The 16,311-nt window shown below is 40.7% G+C and overlaps 1 protein-coding gene across 1 annotated transcript in view; it reads left to right on the forward strand.

The window, feature by feature from the left end:
- The window catches only part of sf3b3 (splicing factor 3b, subunit 3), a 39,779-nt gene extending 23,740 nt beyond the window's left edge, over positions 1-16,039 (forward strand). The window contains exons 21-27 of the mRNA XM_064930060.1: positions 2,418-2,574; positions 6,524-6,649; positions 8,057-8,269; positions 8,457-8,555; positions 8,939-9,082; positions 13,965-14,069; positions 15,206-16,039. Of these exons, the coding sequence (XP_064786132.1) occupies positions 2,418-2,574; positions 6,524-6,649; positions 8,057-8,269; positions 8,457-8,555; positions 8,939-9,082; positions 13,965-14,069; positions 15,206-15,346 (985 nt within the window). The 3' untranslated portion in view covers positions 15,347-16,039. The remainder of the gene's footprint in view (positions 1-2,417; positions 2,575-6,523; positions 6,650-8,056; positions 8,270-8,456; positions 8,556-8,938; positions 9,083-13,964; positions 14,070-15,205) is intronic.
- Positions 16,040-16,311: the final 272 nt, after the last annotated feature.

The raw sequence follows: 16,311 nt of genomic DNA on the forward strand, positions 1-16,311 counted from the left end.
ACTGGAGCAGCAGCACGGCCAGGTGGACTGGGGACAGCAAGGAGTCATCATGTCAAGTAGTCCTGGGGCATGGTCCTAGATGAATGAATTCTGGTTCGTTCAGCCATTCCTATGGAGGAAATTAATGGGGGGGAAATGGGGTTTTGGGATAAACGCCAAAATAAGGTCAGATCTTATATGTTTTGTTCTATGAGATAATGTTATGGCCCTATAAAATCCGCGCTGCAAAAAAAGCCAGCCGGAATCACAGAATCCTGACATTTAAACAGAATTCAACAACAAATTAATTAATTAGCCCAAGTTAAACATAAGACATGAGGAAATTGCATTATGAACCATATACGAGTGAAGTGATATTGTATTAAAAAAAAAATGTTTTTACAACATCTGTGATGGATGCAGTCAAATAATTTGTTTGTTTGACATGGTGGGGTCTTTTGTGTTTAAAAAAATCATTATGCGGGAAATGGCAGTGGAAACGCCTTTATGTGCAATGTTAAGGATGTAATAACCATATCAAAGTACATTTGGAGTCATGCGATGATATGTTGTGGTCCTCCCACTACCACTCGGGAAACCATGCAGTTTATTAGGCTACAAATGAATTAAGTTATGAACTTCACAGGGTGGTGAAAGTGCACAGTGTCGAGCTTGATGCTTCTTTCCAAAAAATATTGAGGGTCTTAATTCTGGTGACCATGATGATCAATGCTTGGCTGCAGTTTGACACAAAAAAAATGTTCTTGCTCCTATCCCCGGTAATCTACTTTTGGTATTTGGTATTTTATTAGGATCCCCATTAGTTGTTGTAAAAGCAGCAGCTACTCTTCCTGGGGTCCACACAAAACATGACACATGACACAATACAGAACATTAATAGACAACAGCTCAAGGACAGAACTACATCAAAAATAAATAAAATGCACACGTAGCCTACATATCAATACCAATACATAAACAAACTATCTAGGTCAAATAGGGGAGAGGCGTTGATCTTTCCTTGCAGCACTCGACCACACGACTGGACAATAATCAAGATATGAATAACCTCGTCATGTAGACTAGACAACCCGCACAACCTAACTGCACTGTGTCTGCCAGCTGTTGGCTTGAGCGTAGGTGCCAAGACCAGAGTGGCACATTTTCTATTTAACTGACAAAAATGCGATGAATAAGCATTGAACATTAGATTTTTATTCGGTACAGGAAAACTTAAGAGAAATTATGTTTTGTGGGCACTACGTCATCACACACTGATTTGTATCCACAAGAAGTCCATTTGGCGGAAATGCGGATTCTATAATATTTGCATGAAAATCACCAATTGGATGGAAACCTAGCTACTGATTCATATTTTCCTGGAACTTCCTGAAGCAGCACAGGAATGCCTGTCTCTGTGTGCTGCTGGTAGATGGAAATAATTTCCCAAAAACATTATCAATTTAATGTTAACTACAAAATAACATTCATGTATTTATGTATGCCTACCTGACAGAATGTGTATTTGCATCAATCAAGTGGCAATTTATTTAGAAAACTCTGCAATCACATGAGCGCTACAGAAACACTGCTAACCAAGCAAGGTTTCTGGCTAGTGTACACTTGCATTAAAGGATAACTGCACCCACATTTCTACATTTCTTAGATTTTCCCAGACCACCAAAGTGGACTCCTGATGTGGTTAAAGCATTGTTGTGGACTTAACATCCAATTGAGTTGTTTTTCAATTAAACAGGTGTGATTTTGAGAGCAAAAACTGGGGAGAAACAGAAACCCGGAAAAGCCAAATCGGGGGAAAAACCACAAACAGGATCAGGCAAAAAATATAACTAATTTTATAATGCCCTATAATATCAGTCAGATTACATGACCTTTAGGAATTATGAAGCCATTGTGCTTTATGTGCTTGTTTTGATTTACATAAATGTTTCAAAATGTACAAGTGATGTTTGCTGATGAAGATCTTATTGAGCAAAATGTATAACATCTCCGAAGCCTGTGTTTAACACAAACCTTATTTTCGGTGTTTGTCCCCCAAAAAATGGAAGTTCTCCATAGGCTTTGGTCATCAAGCCATAGCGGAGTTAGTCTGCGTTAGACGTTATTGCTCTCTGTAGGGTCACTCGGGAGATGTTATTATTGGCTCTGCTGGTTTTCCTGTTCAAATGACCAGCTCTTATGAAATTACACAGAGAAAATCTTAACTGTCATTTAAGGAAGGGTTTGAGGAGAGTGAAGTTGTCCTATTGAAGTGATGGATCTTCATGCCTCTTCTTGATTTAGTAATAATGGAGAGTGCTTTAATCACCTATCTTAGCATTTAACACAGTTCACACGCAAAAGGTCGAGATTGAAACAGGGAATAATACTTATCCCTTCCCACTCTCCTACTTTGCCTTTGTGTTCTGTCCCTGCAGTGTGACTGTTTGTCGGTTTGCCAGCGGAGGTGATGACTGGTATGTGCTGGTGGGGGTGGCCCGGGACATGATCCTTAACCCCCGCTCTGTGGGAGGCGGTTTTATCTACACCTATCGGCTGGGAGGGGGAGGGGACAAACTGGAGTTTATGCACAAGGTGAGTGAGTGACAGAGGATATGACTAATCCAGTGGTTTCCTGGTCTTGTTGACCACAGCTATGTGCACAGGAATTCCCCGGCTGTTATTTCTGAATGGTCATAATTGCCATTTGAGAGTCAGAGTACTCTTTCTTGTTTCCACCCCTCCCCTTTACCCAACTTCCTGAGGGACAATGGTGACTTTGTTGACACATTCTGACTTTCTGTCCCTTTTCCAGTCTCAGCGGGTCTTATCAGTATTTTATGCTTTACATTTTTTGTTTAACCATTTAACCAGGCAAGTCAACAAGGAACAAATTCTTGTTCAAAAAGGTGTGATTTTTGAGAGCAAACCCCTGAAAAAAAATGGAGGGAAGGGGAAACCTCATTTAATTTCTATTTAAATTTCTATTGGAAGGATTTAATCATTTGTAATTATGTCTACTTATGATAAGGTAAACTGTTTGTTTCTGTCCCCATATGATATGGTAAATATATCCAATGCAAAAAACATTTAAATTGTATTAATATTAATTTGCGTATATTTCTGTGAATTACCATATATTCCCATTTAATTCATACGGAAAGTTTCCACCTGAGTATTCCCCAAAATGTGCAACCCTACTGCTATCTATCTATGGATTATATTTCTAATGTTGGTTGCGGCTGTCGGTTTATCCTTGTGCAAATTTAAAAAATACAATCTTGGGAAAAATCGTACAGTTGAAAGCAAATGCCTACTGCTGACAATAGAAGACTTATCCGTCTGTAGAACCAATGAAAACAATTTTTAGCTAACCGCAGCACCGTTTTTCAAAGTTTGTCATCTTGAGACAAGCTGTTGCCTAAAAAAAAAAATCCAGATAGTCACATTGTAGGATTTTAATTAATTTATGTAGAAATTATGGTGGAAAATAAGTATTTGGTCACGTACAAACGAGCAAGAGGCTCCTCTGTCCTCCACTCGTTACCTGTATTAATGGCACCTGCTTGAACTTGTTATCAGTATAAAAGACACCTGTCCACAATGTCAAACAGTCACACTCCAAACTCCACTATGGCCAAGACCAAAGAGCTGTCAAAGGACACCAGAAACAAAATTGTAGACCTGCCCCAGGCTGGGAAGACTGAATCTGCAATAGGTAAGCAACTTGGTTTGAAGAAATCAACTGTGGGAGCAATAATCAGGAAATGGAAGACATACAAGACCACTGATAATCTCCCTCGATCTGGGGCTCCACGCAAGATCTCACCCCGTGGGGTCAAAATGATCACAAGAACGGTGAGCAAAAATCCCAGATCCACATGGGGGTGGTCATTCCAGATCCACATGAATGGTCATTCACCAGTTCCCCCCCGTGCAGAGAGCTGGGACCAAAGTAACAAAGCCCACCATCAGTAACACACTACGCCGCCAGGGACTCAAATCCTGCAGTGCGAGACATGTCCCCCTACTTAAGCCAGTACATGTCCAGGCTCGTCTGAAGTTTGCTAGAGAGCATTTGGATGATCCAGAAGAAGATTGGGAGAATGGCATATAGTCAGATGAAACCAAAATAGAACTTTTTGGTAAAAACTCAACTCGTCGTGTTTGGAGGACAAAGAATGCTGAGTTGCATCCAAAGAACACCATACCTACTGTGAAGCATGGGGGTGGAAACATCATGCATTGGGGCTGTTTTTCTGCAAAGGGACCAGGACGACTGATCCGTGTAAAGGAAAGAATGAATGGGGCCATGTATCGTGAGATTTTGAGTGTGAACCTCCTATCAGCAAGGGCATTGAAGATGAAACGTGGCTGGGTCTTTCAGAATGACAATGATCCCAAACACACCGCCCGGGCAACGAAGGAGTGGCTTCGTAAGAAGCATTTCAATGTCCTGGAGTGGCCTAGCCAGTCTCCAGATCTCAATCCCATAGAAAATCTTTGGAGGGAGTTGAAAGTCCGTGTTGCCCAGCAACAGCCCCAAAACATCACTGCTCTAGAGGAGGATCTGCATGGAGGAATGGGCCAAAATACCAGCAACAGTGTGTGAAAACCTTGTGAAGACTTACAGAAAATAATTGACCTCTGTCATTGCCAACAAAGGGTATATAACAAAGTATTGAGAAACTTTTTTATTGACCAAGTACTTATTTTCCACCATTATTTGCAAATAAATTCATTAAAAATCCTACAATGTGATTTTCTGTATTTTTATTTTATTTTGTCTGTCATAGTTGAAGTGTACCTATGATAAATTACAGGCCTCATATTTTTTAAGTGTGAGAATTTGCACAATTGGTGGCTGACTAAATACTTTTTTGCCCCACTGTATATATATATTTCTTCATAATATCGTACAAGCTGTGTGTCGCTTTATTGGTCTGGGCTGTTTGAATTCAAGACCAGATTGATTGCAGTTTGTCAGTCGGAGTAGCCAGTCATTTGTGTGGTATTAAAAAAAGATAAAACTAATGTCTTCTGTCATGGAAAGGACGTAGAATTACGTAAAATCAGTTTTTAAAAGGGCTGAAATTTGTTAGGTCCTGCTAAATGATGTTACCCATGTGTGGAAATCCGAAATAATAATCTGCTCAACTGTAGCCTACATTAAATGTAATCTAGTTCCTAGATGAAGGATTTACACGCAGGTATAAATTGACAGCTGAGTCATCTATTTTATGAAACTACAGCCGGATGCGCTGCTATTGTGTGTCCCGTTTACCGCACGCAGTGGAGGGAAATTGTACAGACCCATACCACAGTCCTCGCTAGGCTATTGAAAGTTTGCTGCCTGGCTACTATTTTTAAAGCTTGACAACGAATTTCAAAAAAACAAAACCTGCAACAAAACACCATGCGGAGGAGAAACAAGCATGCCTATTACAGCAACATTTGAGCAGTAGCATAGGCTGGCTATTCAACTATAAGACATTTGAAGTGCACCATACAGCAATGCTGATTTCAACCGCACTGGTGATTCATGCAGTGCAAAACAAATATTAATGTTACAACAACCTATCTACGTTTTTGTTATTTGTAGTTAATACTTTTTTGCAGCAGCATATTATGCACATTTGCAAGCATAGCAGCAAAGGCTGGACCAATATTATTGATCTATTTTGTTTTTATGTTTAATGCTATGTACATCAAGGGCCATATTATTTCTATTAAAACTACGAATTCGTGGTCTTTTCAGTGTGGCCCTTGCACTGGTTGAGTTTGACACCCCTGAGTTATGTGCTTGTTTTGATTAAATAAATGCTTCAAAATTCACAAATTAGCTGATAAAGATTATCTCATGGAACAAAATATGTATTGGATCTCTTAAGCCTGTGTTTACCACAGACATTATTTTCGGGATGGTCATAATTGCCCTTTGAGAGTCAGAGTACCATCATTCATACCCCTCCCCCTCCTCCTTTACCCAACTCCCTGAGGGACAATGGTGACTCTGTTGGAGCCGGCTGCCCTTTTCCAGTCTGTGGGTCTTCTAAGTATTCTAGAGTCTATTAAGAATTTCATAATTAGCGGTGTTGGCCAGGCAAGAGGCAAAATATTGTGCTAAAGAGAGGATACAAGGCCATTTTAAGTACATAAGAATGTTTGCGCCTGTGTTTGGTTGTGATGTCCACCCGACAACACTGTTGATCACAATGGTGAGTTGGACATTTCTGATTGTTGACAAAACGAAAGGCTGCATGATACAGAGTTAAGAGCCTTCAGTGTAGAGCAACACAGAGAGAAAAGTACAACAAATCACATATTTTCTATCTGGAAGGAAAAAACAGCTTTGTGCCGGTAATAAAACCCAATACGCAGCTTGAGTTCCCTGACAAGGTTCTCTAGGTGGGTGGTGAAGCTCAACTTCTCATCCACCCAAACTCAAAAGAAATGTGTGCTCTACAGAATGTCCTTTCAGGGTCGTATGTTACTGACCTTTACGATCAGTTTTTGACATGGTAAAGGAATGTTGTTTTGACAGACTCCAGTGGAGGACGTTCCTCTGGCAATCGCTCCGTTCCAGGGCCGTGTGCTGGTGGGCGTTGGCAAACTGCTGCGCATCTATGACCTGGGCAAGAAGAAGCTGCTCCGGAAGTGTGAGAACAAGGTGAGACGGGAGCTTGACGTTACAAACACACACAGGGATGTATAAAAAACTATTGACTCTACTGTGTAAACACAAGACCAGACAGCAGTGTGGTAAGTGGCTGGTTAGGAAGGCTAACAAGCTCTCAGACCAGGAAGTGTCAAAGGGTCAGATTGATGCTCCTGCGACTGTCTTTTGTAATTGCACCACTTTACTTTCTCTGTTGTTACAAAGTGGGATTCAAATCGATATAATTTTTTTTTCTCGTCATGGAAATGGGGATGGCTGGATGTAAATTTGGACCAATCCCTGTCAACCCATACATTAAAACATGGCTATGAAGCTCTACTTTGTAACCTGCTATGTTTATTTTTTATTTTTCTCTGATTTAAAAATTAATTGATGTCGCCGAAATTAAAAAAAGGGCTGTCGCAAAGAGTTGAAAGTGCTTAGCACGGCACTTGTTTTACATTTGCAATCATGTCGTGTACAGTTTATAACTTAAAATATTTGTGTTTTTAGACATTGGTAACAACTGCCATATTAATGTTTTTAAAATGATTTATGACATTGACATTTAGTGAATTTATTTATGTCCATTTATGATGGTATTTGATGTTTCTGAATATTAATAGTTCTAAAAAAATTATTTTAGGTTGACGTAGTCTTATTTGTAGAACATTGAATATAAATCCTCCTTTGTAACCACAAACACTGGTACTCGACCAGTGGTTACCATTTGCATAGTTAATTAATTCCAACATGAACTTCAAGAAATGTAATCAATTAATTTCCTGCAGTAGTTTATCATGTATACTGTCACATTTATTTTGTCTTAGTATGCCTCTTATTTATTTCTTTATGAGATTAATCATTCTATTTGACCTATTTTTACTTTCGCAACGTGACAGCAGTATGCCTTTTTCCAGGGGTCTCTACTCCCGAAGTTGTTGACTTGTTCTTGCAAGTTTGCTAGTCCTCAGCTGAAGAGCAGTTTCTTACTACTGATTTAAAATTGATGATTGCTATATATTCTTTGAATCATTAGTGAATTATGTAATGGAACAAATCATCTATCCACAGCATTGTTTGGATAGATACCGGTATATAGTAAAATACAATTTGCCACCCAGCCTAGTTTAAGACTGAACTAAAATACTTCAGGTTCAGGTCTCAAAGGAATCAAGTTAACCACTGTAGAATTGTTAGCGATCTAAGTGCAGTAATCATGTTCGGGAGTAGATTGATTTGTAAGAATCACCTTCCAAAATCAAAGATAAAAGGCCATAGCATCATCCATCCATTGTACCAAATGACAATTTACCACTGTCCACCTCTTGTTTAGGTTCCAGACCTTCCAAATTAAATCCATATGGCAGTCCATTGAGGACAAAGGTGTTCAGTTGATGTCATCTGTCTCGTTTGCAGCATGTGCCCAACCTGGTGACTGGTATCCACACCATCGGTCAGCGGGTCATAGTGACTGATGTACAGGAGAGTCTGTTCTGGGTGCGCTACAAGCGCAACGAGAATCAGCTGATCATCTTCGCTGACGACACCCACCCTCGCTGGGTCACCACTGCCTGCCTGCTGGACTACGACACCATGGCTTCAGCCGACAAGTTTGGCAACATCAGCATTGTATGTGGTCGCTCTTTATTGTTCCTTTCTGTCAAAGGCATTGGGTATTATATTGGATACTACCTTTTCTCTAAAAGGGAGTGTTTGCCAGATGCGTCATACTAACAGTTTTATCCAATTTGTGATATTTCAATGATGCCACAAACATCTTGAAGCATCTTTACACTTACATTTTGTACCACCTCAGGTACGCCTTCCCCCTAACACCAGTGACGATGTGGATGAGGACCCAACTGGGAACAAAGCATTGTGGGATAGAGGTCTGCTGAACGGAGCTTCTCAGAAGGTACAGGCTTTCTGCTCTTCTGTCACAGCATCACAGCTCTATAGAGACTTGTTGTCGGTCTCTCGCTCTGGATCACTGTATGTCTTGGTGATGTTGTGGTTTGCCTCATCCGAGGCCAGACCTGCTCTCCAAATCTTGGCAGCTCTCCAAGCCAATTTGCTGTTAAATATACTGTTTTCCTTTTAGCTGTTTATTGGAAGCTTTTAAGAGCTAGAAGATGTTTAGATAGTCAGTGGGAAATTCCCTCCGCTTGGATTTATTGTGGGCAATTGGTAAAAAGGATGCATATAAGCAATGTTTTCTGGGTGTGTGTCATGGGTGAGAATTGTTCTGTAATGCCCTGTCTGTGCCTGACCCTGTACCATGTCTGTTCCCCGTGTCAGGCTGAAGTGATCATGAACTACCACATTGGTGAGACAGTGCTGTCACTGCAGAAGACCACACTGATCCCCGGAGGCTCGGAATCTCTGGTCTACACAACTCTGTCTGGAGGCATCGGCATCCTGGTGCCCTTCACTTCCCACGAGGTACCACACACACACACACACACACAGTGTTTTCAGAAAGTATTCATACCGCTTGACTTATTCCACATTTTGTTGTTACAGCCTGAATTCAAAATTGATACAATACCAATCTACAATACCAATCTACACACAACACCCCATAATGTTTCAGTGAAAATATGTTTTGAGAAAGTTTTGCAAATTTATTGATAATGAAATACCGAAATTTCATTTACATAAGTTATTTACACCCCTCAATTCAGCGTGTGTGCATCCAATTTCCATCATTACAACTTGTTTGGATTCCACCTGTGGCCAATTAAATTGTTTGGACATGATTTAGAAACAGACCTGTCTATAGAAGGTTCCATAGACAGTGCATGTCAGAGCAGAAACTATTAGGTTAAAAGAACTGTTCGTACATCTCCTAGATAGAATTGTGACGAGTCATGCAGTGCATTCGGAAAGTATTCAGACCCTTTGACTTTTCCCACATTTTGTTACGTTTTAGCTTTACTCTAAAATTGATTAAATTAATTTCCCTCATAAATCTACACACAATACCCCATAATGACAAAGCGAAAACAGGTTTTTAGAAATGTTTGCTAATGTATTAGAAATAAATAACAAATGCTTTACTTGCATACTTATTCAGACCCTTTGCTATGAGACTCGAAATTGGGCTCAGGTGTATCCTGTTTTCATTGATTATCCTTGAGATGTTTCTACAACTTGACTGGTCCACCTGTGGTAAATTCAATTGATTGGACATTGTTTGGAAAGGCACACATCTGTCTATATAAGGTCTCACAGTTGACTGTGCATGTCAAAGCAAAAACCAAGCCATGAGGTTGAAGGAATTGTCGTAGAGCTCAGAGACGACAGGTTTGTGTCTAGGCACAGATCTGGGAAAGGGTACCAAAAATTGTCTACACCATTGAAGGTCCCCAAGATCACCGTGGCCTCCATCACTCTTAAATGGAAGAAGTTTGGAACCAGCAAGACTCTTCCTATAGCTGGTCGTCCAGCCAAACTGAGCAATCGGGGGAGAAGGGCCTTGGTCAGGGAGGTGACCAAGAACCTGATGGTCACTCTGACAGAGTTCCTCTGTTGAGATGTGAGAACCTTCCAGAAGGTCAACCATCATCTCTGCAGCACTCCACCAATCAGGCCTTTATGATAGTGGTCAGGCAGAAGCTACTCCTCAGTAAAAAGCACATGACAGCCCGCTTAGAGTTTGCCAAAAGGCACCTAAAGACACTCAGACCATGTGTAACAAGATTCTCTGGTCTGATGAAACCAAGATTGAACTCTGTCCCGAATGCCAAACATAATGTCTGGAGGAAACCTGGCACCATCCCCACGGTGAAGCATGGTGGTGGCATCATCATGCTGTGGGGATGTTTTTCAGCCGCAGGGATTGGGAGACTAGTCAGGATCAAGGCAAAGATGAATGGAGCAAAGTAGAGAGAGATCCTTGATGAAAACCTGCTCCAGAGCGCTCAGGCCCTCGGACTGGGGCGAAGGTACACCTTCCAACAGGACAATAACCCTAAGTGCACAGCCAAGACAATGCAGGAGTGGCTTTGGGACAAGTCTCTGAATGTTCTTGCGTGGCAAAATATTCTGTGGTCTAATGAGACAAAAATGTAGCTCTTTGGCCTGAATGCAAAGCGCTTTGTCTGGCAGATCATCACTTGTTTAACACCATCCCTACTGTGGGGCATGGTGGTGGCAGCATCATGCTATGGGGATGCTTTTCATTGGCAGGGACTGGGAGACTGGTAAGAAACAATAAATGGAGCCAAATACAAATGCTTCATGTGGACCTGCTTCATAGTGCAAACTACTGTAGACTGGTGTGAAGATTTACATTCCAGCAGGAGAATGGCCCCAAGCATACAGCCAAAGCAATGCTGGAATGGCTTCAGAACAAGAATGTGAAAGTCGTTGTGTGGCTCCAGCCAAAGCCCAGACTTGAATCCCATTGAAAATCTGTGGATCAACTTTAAGATTGCTGTTAAAATTGGAAATCCACATGAGAGAGGTTGCAGACTCCGCGTGCAGCATATTATCTGCAAATTCAGGAGGGTAAAGTCAGTAGAAGCGGGACGAGGATGGTCAGATTACTTTTTTTTCTTCTAGTTATCTGGAAGATGTATCTCTAGTAATTTGTGTCTTTCATTAAACCGTGCACTTAAAGCATCAGACAAGCTCAATGCATATATAGTTGATATGATTAAAACACACTAGGTGTGTCTACAGTGCATTCGGAAAGTATTCAGACCCCTCAACTTTTCCCACCTTTTTTTTACACTCCACCCTTATTCTCAAATAGATTACATTAATTGTTTTTCTCATCAATCTACACACAATACCCCATAATGACAAAGCAAAAACAGGTTTTTAAAAATGTTTGCAAATGTATAAAAAAATACATTTACATAAGTATTCAGAGCCTTTGCTATGAGATTCAATTGAGCTCAGGTGCATCCTGATTCCATTGATCATCCTTGAGATGTTTCTACAACTTGATTGGAGTCCACCTGTGGTAAATTCAATTGATTGGACATGATTGGAAAGGCATACAACTGTCTATGTGACCGACTGCCTCGATTCGGGCTCATGTAGCAAAATTTGAAAGTCAGTTTTTTACATTGGATAAAAGTCTAGATTCAGAGCTAGAAAATTGTATATTATACACTATAGTTGAAGAACAATGGTAAGTAATTATGCGTTGAAAGTTGATTAACTTGTAACCCCACTTTTGAGAAAATGGTCGTTGAACGTTTTGGTACACCTACTGGAGAGCTCTTCTTTTTCACACCCTTTTTAGCCATAGCACCACCCATTTATTTAAGGATTCATGTGAGGCCATTTGCTAAACCGAAATATTAGTTTAGTTATTAACAACCAAAGATTTCAAGACTAAAATTGGTAAAAGTAGTAGCCTACAACAAATAAAAACTCCAGGTAAAAATACACTATCTAGTCATTGGCCTACATCCTAATCTGACTCTGATGCATGTCATATTGTTCTTCACATTACTGTCTCTAGTAAACCCACACTATATAAATAAAACGTTTATGTCACATGCACAGAATACATGTGCAAACAGTACAGTGAAATGGTTTCTTGTAAATAAGAATTTGTTATAACTGACTTGCCTATTTAAATAAAGGTTAAATAAATATTTTTTGTAGCATAGTAGCAATTCAAAAATAGTGTCCAGATAAAAATATTTTATAAATATTTTGTTTAGACATGTAGCTAGCTAGCTAAACAAGGAACCGGCATTATCCCCAATCTTACTACTATCAACCAATACAAACATAGTCATAGCTGTAGTATGAATCTGCAGGTAGCTAAAGCTAACCAACCAGGTTCAATGTTAGATAGCTAACTTTAGGCTATAACAAAGAATGCAAATGGATTTCTGATTCGAATGATATTACAACAAAGATTATACATTTATCATTACATAGCGAGCGAGCAAGCTAGCGTTCGCTAGCTAGTTAACAGTACGCTTTTAACTTGCAATGAAAACAACTTTCTGCCAAGATTAGAAATGTGTAATACCTGAAAATGTAGCTAGACTCTTACCAGTATACATGGATGAATGCTTCACGGCAGACTGGGACCATTTAACTGTTTTGTTTGTAGCAACATCTTATTTGGCCAGCGTTGTCAAGTCATTCCGGTTCACACTGACCGTGGCGTGTGCAGAAATTAGCAAATAACTATATCCAACTGATCTGTCAATAGTGCCTGCTAAATTCAGGGCACCAATGTTGTTGAGAAAAGTAGCAAAATGTTTGTATTTCTCGATGGCTATCAACACATACTGGGCAGCTCATGTTATAAACAGAAGCATGCTACATGGCAGACCAATCCAAACTCATCTCCCGGCATGTCCAGCCCACCCATTATCTTAGCCAATCATGACTAGTGGGAAGGTTCCTGTCTTCTTCCGTGGCTAAAATAGGCTCGTAATTTAACAATTTTATTTGTATTTAAGGATGGGATACAAGTTTAATATTAAGGCACATGGAAGTTCACATGTTCCAGAAGGAATTTCTGCCAAAGAATTCATTTTGATAAAAAAAAATGGCCAGGCACCATCCACCATGACCTGGCTGCGTCACGCTGTGGGGATGTTTTTTAGCGACAGGGATTGGGAGACTAGTCAGGATCAAGGGAAAGATGAACAGAGCCAAGTACAGAGAGATCCTTGATGAAATCCTGCTCCAGAGCGCTCAGGACCTCAGACTGGGGCCAAGGTTCACCTTCCAACAGGACAACGACTCTAAGCACACAGCCAAGACAGTACAGGCGTGGCTTCGGGACAAGGCTCTGAATGTCCTTGAGTGGCCCAGCCAGAGCCCGGACAAACATCTCTAGAGAGACATTCAAATAGCTGTGCAACGACACTCCCCATCCATCCTGACAGAGCTTGAGAGGATCTGCAGAGAAGAATGGGGAAAAACTCCAAATACAGGTGTGCCAAGCTTGTAGCGTCATACCCAAGAAGACACGACTGTAATCGCTGCTAAAGGTGCTTCAACAAAGTACTGAGTAAAGGGTCTGAATACTTATGTAAATGTGATATTTCAGTTTTTTTATTTTATTAAATGTGCTAACATTTCTAAAAACCTGTTTAATGTTTTGTCATTATGGTGTATTATGTGTAGATTGATTGAAAAAAACAATTTACTCAATTTTAGAATGCGGCTGTAACATAACAACATGTGGAAAAGGTCAAGTTGTCTGAACTCTCTGAATGGATGGAAAAATACATGTTTTTACCATTTCAACCAATCGATTGGTCAAAATATTTTTTGGGGTCTGGACAGCATTAATTGATGTCGATAATTAATCTATGGTGTGCCTCTCTGTCTTCAGGATCATGACTTCTTCCAGCACTTAGAGATGCATATGCGCTCAGAGTTCCCCCCTCTGTGTGGCAGGGACCACCTCAGCTTCCGCTCCTACTACTTCCCTGTAAAGGTGGGTACTACCTGATTAGGTTGCATTAATATTCCCCTAGGGTGGTGGGGCAAAGAAAGCCACAATTTATACTCCCAGCGATGTAGAGGGAATATGTCCAAAGGACACCACTGTTAACAAATGGAATCTGATACCAAATATTTTGGGCGAAAACTTATGCCAGGAACCAACTGCATGTCGTTCCTGACATACATTTGGCTGGATCAGTATCATTAGTGTATTTATTATGGATCCCCATTAGTTCCTGCCAAGGAAGCAGCTATTCTTCCTGGGGTTTATTATAGATCCCCATTAGTTCATGCCAAGGCGGCAGCTTCTCTTCCTGGGGTTTATTACAGATCCCCATTAGTTCATGCCAAGGCGGCAGCTACTCTTCCTGGGGTTTATTACAGATCCCCATTAGTTCATGCCAAGGCGGCAGCTACTCTTCCTGGGGTTTATTACAGATCCCCATTAGTTCATGCCAAGGGAGCAGCTATTCTTCCTGGGGTTTATTACAGATCCCCATTAGTTCATGCCAAGGCGGCAGCTACTCTTCCTGGGGTTTATTACAGATCCCCATTAGTTCATGCCAAGGCGGCAGCTACTCTTCCTGGGGTTTATTACAGATCCCCATTAGTTCATGCCAAGGCGGCAGCTACTCTTCCTGGGGTTTATTACAGATCCCCATTAGTTCATGCCAAGGCGGCAGCTTCTTTTCCTGGGGTCCAGAAAAATTAAGGCAGTTATACATGTTAAAAACATGACAATACATTCATAACAGATTAAGTGTGTGCCCTCAGGCCCCTACTCTACTACCACATATCTGTAACGTGTGTGTGTATAGTGCGTGTGTTTGTATGCATGTGTCTTTGTTTGTGTTGCTTCACAGTCCCCGCTGTTCCATGAGGTGTATTTATAATTCAAATTGTACTGCTTGCATGAGTTACTTGATGCCATGTAGTCATGGCTCTATGTACTACTGTGCACCTCCCATAGTCTGTTCTGGACTTGATGACTGTAGACATGCTGTGAATTTTTAACAGATTGCATGCGGTCTCTGAACTTGATTGCGGAAATCGGAAGCCTTGTTCTTTGGCCATCCAGACAGTCTCTTACCTACTGTGTCTGACCCTCTCTCCTGTCTGTTTGTGCAGAATGTGATAGATGGAGATCTGTGTGAGCAGTTCAACTCCATGGACCCCCACAAGCAGAAGAGTGTTGCTGAGGAGCTGGACCGTACTCCCCCTGAGGTCTCAAAGAAACTGGAGGACATCCGCACACGCTATGCCTTCTAGAACCCTCCTGTACTGTACATACACACATACACTCACTATGTTAACATGAGGAGTTGAGAGCTTTCTTGGTTTCCTGCCAAGATGTCGACAAAACATAGTTTCCTTGCCTCTTCACAATCTATGAACACTCTGAATCGATCTTAAGGCCCTGTTTTCTTTATTAGGCCTATAAAATGTCACATTGTGGTGAATGGTGGTAACAGTCTATGGTGAGTATTTACCCCAAGGTTTTCACTCACAGGATGTCATTTAAACCTAGACGGATTCTGTGGAATGTATCATGTGTGTAGCATCAGTGCTTTATTCTCATACAGGAGCAGTCGCTGGGTTTTCAACCGTGAGAAGCACGGCCTAGTAAACCCTTTGATAGAATTAGCTCAACTGTTTTTGCATTGTGTGATTTGTTTAAACGATCCATTTTAAGTGTTTTTCTGTAACTGTGCTCCAAATGGATTTTGTTTTCTATATCGATTTGAATCCTAAAAGTCAGTGTCCAGCAGCTGTTTATTTAGTGCTTAAAAAGTATATTCCTTTGATGGACAAATTGTCAATTTCTATTACACAGGATGACAGGATTGTGTAAAAATAGCGAAGGAATACTCGCACTGTAGGAGAGCGAAACCATTCCGTATTAGTCATGAGAAAACAGGCAGGCAAATTTGTAAATAAAGTGTTGTTTTTTATCTCTTGTAATGCCTTGTCACATTGTCTGTTATAATTATGTGGGAGAGGCAAAGGAGCAGTGAGTTTTAACAATATCAGCATAGTTTACTGTTTAATTGGATTACAAAGCCAGCTCTGATTTTGGCTTTCATTTTACAATAGGTCTTCTGTGTCGTGTTTTTCAGTCTGCTCTCATGGATGGAATTTTTCACTGAAATGGTGAAACTGCTATAATATCCTCAAGGATCATAGCCTTTTTTTTCCGCCTAAAATGACAAACCTAAATCTAACAACCTGTTGCT

The sequence above is a fragment of the Oncorhynchus masou genome, chromosome 22 (genome assembly GCF_036934945.1).
Source record: "Oncorhynchus masou masou isolate Uvic2021 chromosome 22, UVic_Omas_1.1, whole genome shotgun sequence".
Taxonomy (NCBI): domain Eukaryota; kingdom Metazoa; phylum Chordata; class Actinopteri; order Salmoniformes; family Salmonidae; genus Oncorhynchus; species Oncorhynchus masou.